At 46.6% G+C, this 5,755-nt stretch overlaps 1 protein-coding gene across 1 annotated transcript; it reads left to right on the top strand.

Moving 5' to 3' along the window:
* The first annotated feature begins 394 nt into the window (after positions 1-394).
* Positions 395-1,969, top strand: LOC125512123 (two-component response regulator ORR11). The gene is made up of 5 exons (XM_048677188.1): positions 395-677; positions 781-827; positions 948-1,025; positions 1,134-1,204; positions 1,373-1,969. Exons 1-5 carry the CDS (start codon positions 530-532, stop codon positions 1,458-1,460), a joined length of 432 nt encoding a protein of 143 aa, XP_048533145.1. The 5' UTR covers positions 395-529; the 3' UTR covers positions 1,461-1,969.
* Positions 1,970-5,755: the final 3,786 nt, after the last annotated feature.

Below are 5,755 nucleotides of genomic sequence, written 5' to 3'. Positions count from 1 at the left end.
CGGCCGGGAAAACGTTTTATGGCACATGCAGATGGTATGAATTTACAGATCGGCCGAGCTCGGACGGACAGATCTACTAATTAAGCTGAATCGTCACAATCATATCGTCGAGGAGATCATGTGACGCATCAAAAGGGACTGGTGGTATTTAAGAGGGGAGATCCTGTCCGTCCTCGGCCGCGACAGGCAGGAGGAAGATTTCCGCTTTACTCGCCGCGCGCGTACAAGTACACGCGATCCGGTCCGGCACGTGTGTCGTGTGGTATCCGGCCTCCGTGCCGTATCCAGATCCTGTGGATCCCTGCACAGCTGCACTAGGATCTCCCGCGCTGCACTACCTTCTCTATTTTCCGAGACCCGTCGCCCTCGCCCTCGCCCTCGTTCACCCTCGGCCCTCCATATAAACGCACCACCCTGGATGGCCCCTTCTTGATTGTGACGACCCACGGGAGACGAGAGAGATACTGCTACAGACTCGCGCGCGTATCTTTCTTCTTTCTATCCTAGCGATCGGCACGAAGCTTTCGAGATGTCGAGCGTCGCCGGAGGCGTGGTTGGGACGACGGCCGTGTTTTCGGGGGCCGGCGGCGGCGCGCCTCTTCACGTTCTCGCGGTGGACGACAGCTCCGTCGACCGCGCCGTCATCTCCGGCATCCTTCGCAGCTCTCGGTTCCGTGGTGAGTCCAATCGTGGGTCTGGTTGCAGCATCGCCATTGAATCTGTGCGCGTTTGCATGCATGAGAAGTGACCGAGTGCATCTGTTGTTGGTTTCGTGGGCAGTGACGGCCGTGGATAGCGGGAAGAGGGCCCTGGAGCTGCTAGGATCGGTACGCCTTTGATTTCTCTCTTTGTCTCTTTATTGGCTGTATGTAATCTTTTGGCATTTTTAGTATCTTCTGAATAGTACGTATTTCTGATCTGCTTCTGCGTTTGGGGATCGCGTCCAGGAGCCCAATGTGAGCATGATAATTACGGATTACTGGATGCCGGAGATGACGGGATACGAGCTCCTAAAGAAGGTCAAGGTGCGTGGTACTCTATTTTTTTCTTCTTCTCCAAAAGTCCTGCCCAGTGGCAATCTTAATTTCTTTTCCCACAAATCACATCTAGTTTACGAGGCAAAAATCGCGCAGGAGTCATCCACGTTGAAGCAGATCCCCGTGGTGATCATGTCCTCGGAGAACGTGCCGACCAGGATCAGCAGGTCTAAATTCTACTCCCTCTGTAAAGAAATATAAGAGTGTTTAGATCACTACTTTAGTGATCTAAATTCTCTTATATTTCTTTACGGAGAGTACTGCAATGTCCAAGTACTGCTCTATGGGGAACTAGACGTCGATTAAAGCCGGTGCCTTTTCTTGTTTATAATCAGATGCTTGGAGGAAGGCGCAGAGGATTTCCTGATGAAGCCCGTCCGGCCGTCGGACGTGTCGCGGGTGTTCAACCGGGTGCTCCCATGAGAAGAGGCGGCGGCGGCAGCGGCGTTGGTGGGGATGCGGTGAAACCATTCGTTCACGCGTGCTTCCTTTTTTGGTCGCCTTGTGTCATGTTTAAACAGAGATGATCTCGAGTGAATTGCCAACAGTATGTGTTCTTCGTTTTTGGTTTCAAGTGTCTTTCAGCCGGTCCAAAAGCAGTAGTAGTTATCAGGCAATTTGTTGGGTGGTGTGGCCTGTTCCTTGTTTTTTTTTCAAATTAAGATTACTTTACTTGTTTGGTTTTGGTTAGAGGAAATTGAAGGCCTTAACAACAGTGTTCATGATCTCCTTATAAACAACGCGAGGCAGTTCCGTTTCCCCTCTCTCGCTCGAGGCGATACACGAGGCAGTTCCTAGGCCGGCACAGCCGCTGGCTCGCCTTCCCTCCGCTCGTTGCCCCAACGGCGGCGACAGGGTTTGGGAGCCCCGGTTTCTTTTGGCTCGTGTCTAGGTCTAGGCTAGTTTGTTCAGGTGCCGATGTCTTTGTCAGGAATAAAAGTTTCCGGGTCATCGCCTTGACGGCGTTCTATGACGGTGTCGAGGAGTCGTGGATGTGTGTCTAGGCAAGGCCTTAAAGACAGCGGTGGAGGTCTTGTCGAGGGTCATGTTTCTTCGCCTTCGTCCACGTCGTGTCAGCGGTTCCTCCGGCGTTGTCACGAAGCCGAAAGTGTTAGTGTTGGAGGTGGACGGTGCTGCAGCGGTGGTCTCATCTAAGGTATCGTGCACCTAGAGTTTCTTCAAAGATGAAAGATGGTTGCTGGTTCTGGAGCCCCTCAGCAGCGTTGCCTCATGAGTACTTCAGAATCGCGACCCAAGAGGAGCGGAGATGTGCTCCGGTAGACAATCCACACGGACACGGTGTCGTTCGTGGCAACGCCTGGTCAGAGGCTCACAACACAGTTTTGCTGCTATGGCTTTTTTTTGGACCTTGGCTTGGTGGAGATGTCTTCTTCTCCTTTCCAACGGACGCTCTAGCGACGGCGGTGGCTGAAGATTATAGTCGTTTTGTTGGTGGATGCAAGGACGAGGAAGATTTTTTCAATAAATTTTCTTTGCTTCTAGCAATTTCTCTTGGTGGGTTGTCTCTTTGGATTTCTCCTCAAATCTGCCATGTATGTTGTAATATGTTGATATTATTAATATAAACATGGCACATCTCTAAAGAAAAAAAACAGAGTTCATTTTAGTTAGTCTTGTCTCCTCTTGTCTGCATTTGCTCTTTCTGGCGACAAGAAGAAAAAATCTGCATTTGCCCCATGCACGGACGTGTATGATGTAGCGCGTACATTTGCGAAGTGACGTGCGTGCGTACATTTGTCCTTGTCACCTCGTTCAATATTATAAGATGTTCTAACATTTTTCTTATTTGGACGTATATAGGCGTATTTTAATGTGTTTGTTAACTCATTTCAATTCAAATGTAGCGATATTAAAATATCCAAAAGATCTTATATTTGTAATCGGAGGGAATACGCTCGTGTCAACGTTGCATGATGTAAGCATATGTGAGGATCGCTCATTGATGTAGGAATACCAATAGGGTAGGCCCATGGATATGTATGGGCTAGCCAAAAGGCCAAATCAATACATGATACAGTCCAAATAGTAATGGGCTAACAGGATCTGCATCAAGCCCAATTATATTACAGCCGAGGACAGCATGGACCACGGGGTGCATCATCATCATATATGTAGCGACCAGACCTCAAACGGTCCAATCTCTGTGCTCCGGTGTCATCCCTGGATCAGTAATGCTGACACCACACATTACTTGGAGGATTTATAGCAGAGTAGCAATCACACACTTATTACATCGAGTGTCTCAAAAGAGAACTTATTACAATAAATATGGCTTAAGGCCATCTAATAACGATAACAGCGGAAGGCTTGGAAGATAAGTGAGTCCATCAACTCCAACGGCATCACTGAGTATAGAACCACGACCTAAAAGACACCTTACTCGTCGTCTGAAAAGTCTGCAACATGAACATTGCAGCCTAAAACGGGTCAGCACATGAAATATGCAGGCAATGTAACACATAGAGAGCAATAAAAGAATAAGGCTATTCTACACACATATTTGGCTGGTGGAAAACTCTATGATTACAATTTTGCGTAAAGCCAATTTTTCCCTACTGCAAAGGATTAAATTTTATTTAACTATCATGGTAGTTGTTAAACATTGAGAATGGTTGACAGCATTCTCAATCCCAATTAAGCATCATCACTAAAAAAAACCAACAAAATTATTTAGAGTAACATGATGAGATTCACATGATAATCCAGGTACTAGATACTCAAGATGTCCATAACCGGGGACATGACTAACCATGATTAGTTTATACACTCTGCAGAGGTTTGCGCACTTTTCCCCACAAGACTCGATCTCCTCTGTTAGGATTCTCGCACTGCATGATGTTTGAGAAACGGATGACCGAGACATAGTCTTTCAGAAGCGCTAGCACCTTACGAACGGGTAGACCGTACCAACCTACATCCCCTACATCTGCTAGTCTACCACTGTAAGAGTTCGCACGACTTAGTCAACTATGCTAGAGCCCATAGTAGCTTGTGGCTGCACACGAAAGTTTCTAGTATGAACAATCTCATGATCCCTTTGAATCTGGGTGGCGGTCCAAATGAAAAACAGGCAATCAATGGAATACCCAGGTGCCTCAATCCACCCAGATGTGTGTATTTAAGTTGCCACCTTAGATAAACCATTAAATTATCAATCTCACATCTGTCATGGATTTCACTCACCCAATCCACATCTACTAGCATAGCATGCCATAAAAGCAAATGTAGAAGTAACTCCCAAAGGTTTGATAATAAACAGGTAATAGGTACTACCTCAACTACTTTCCAAACCCACAATTTAATTAGATCCTAATCATGCAATGTCTGAGGATTGATCTAATGCAATAAAAACTGGGTAATAGGAGGTATGATCAAAGTGTTACTTGCCTTGCTGATGATCCGTGAAACCTAGCGATTCGAAGTAGCAAGCGGCGCACTCCGGATACTCTATCGCGAACAAACAAGCATACAATAAGTACTCATCTAATGCACGGGTAAAACTCGAATAAGAGATCTAACCAGAAAGTTCAACTTAAGAACTCTGGTTGGCAAAAAGAACCAAATCGAACGAAGCAACGAAAGACAAACGGCAAAAGAAACAGGCTTCGTTTACTATTATGGATCTAGGGCAATTTTTACAGAGGCAAAAACTTGTTTGAGTTGGTTAAACGGAAAGAGGGTTTCGAGACGAAACTCCGGGCGCTTGAATCGCCTGATTCCGATAAACGAGCGAAAATTTAAACTAAAACGAATATCGGATCAGAAATCACGATCAGAAAATCGCGGATTTAATCCGAGAAAAAGAAAAAACGACGAACAGATTAACGAACGAACGTTCGTTAACTGGAACTAAACGATGAACGCGTCCGTTAAAATGAACGAACGAGCGAACACTCGCGAAATAAATAAACCGGAGAAAACCGATCTATTTAAAAAAACAAAAACTAGGGTTTCTAAAAAAACCGAAACGGCTTTTCTTAGAAAACCGGCGGTGGCGGCTACCTCGGCTTGGGGCTCCGGGTGGCAGCGGGTGGTGCGGGGCGGTGGGGCGGCGGCTCCGGCGTGCGGCAGCGGAGCGGCAGGCGGCGACTGCGGCGTGCGGCGGCGGCGACAGGCGGCGCGGGCGGCGGCTGCGGCGGCGCGGGTGGCGTGGGAAGGCGGCAGCGGGTGTGGGGCTCCAGGGGGGGCTCGGCGGCGAACTTGGGTAAGGGGGCGGCCTCGGGAGGCGTGTCCTCCCCGGACTCGGCGGCGGCGGCTGGGCCGGCCTGCTCGGCTGGGCCCTTGGCCCAGTCGGGCGCGGGGTCTCTTTTTTTTTGAAACAATAACACTGCAACTAAAAAATAATCTAGAGAAATAAATAAAATTCTAAAAATGTCAAAACAAATTTTCACCGTCTAAATAAAATATTTAGAACAAGATGATCATTTTCTTGGCCCTAAATGCAATTTTGAAAACGTGCAATTTTTCCTAAATTCAAATAAAATAGCAAATAAAACCAAAATAAAATCTTATTTGATTTTTTATTAAATCCTCAATATTTCTTTATTTTGGGAAAGTCATTTTATTCCATCTCTCACAATTTTATAATAGAAATAATTGAAGATGAAATAAATAAAATGAAATAATCCTATTTTCAAAATTTGAGGAAACTCAAATATGAAAATAACGAAATCCCCAACTCTCTCCGAGGGTTCTTG

The sequence above is a fragment of the Triticum urartu genome, chromosome 6 (assembly GCF_003073215.2).
Source record: "Triticum urartu cultivar G1812 chromosome 6, Tu2.1, whole genome shotgun sequence".
Taxonomy (NCBI): Eukaryota; Viridiplantae; Streptophyta; class Magnoliopsida; order Poales; family Poaceae; genus Triticum; species Triticum urartu.
This window is presented reverse-complemented; position numbering and strand designations above follow the sequence as displayed.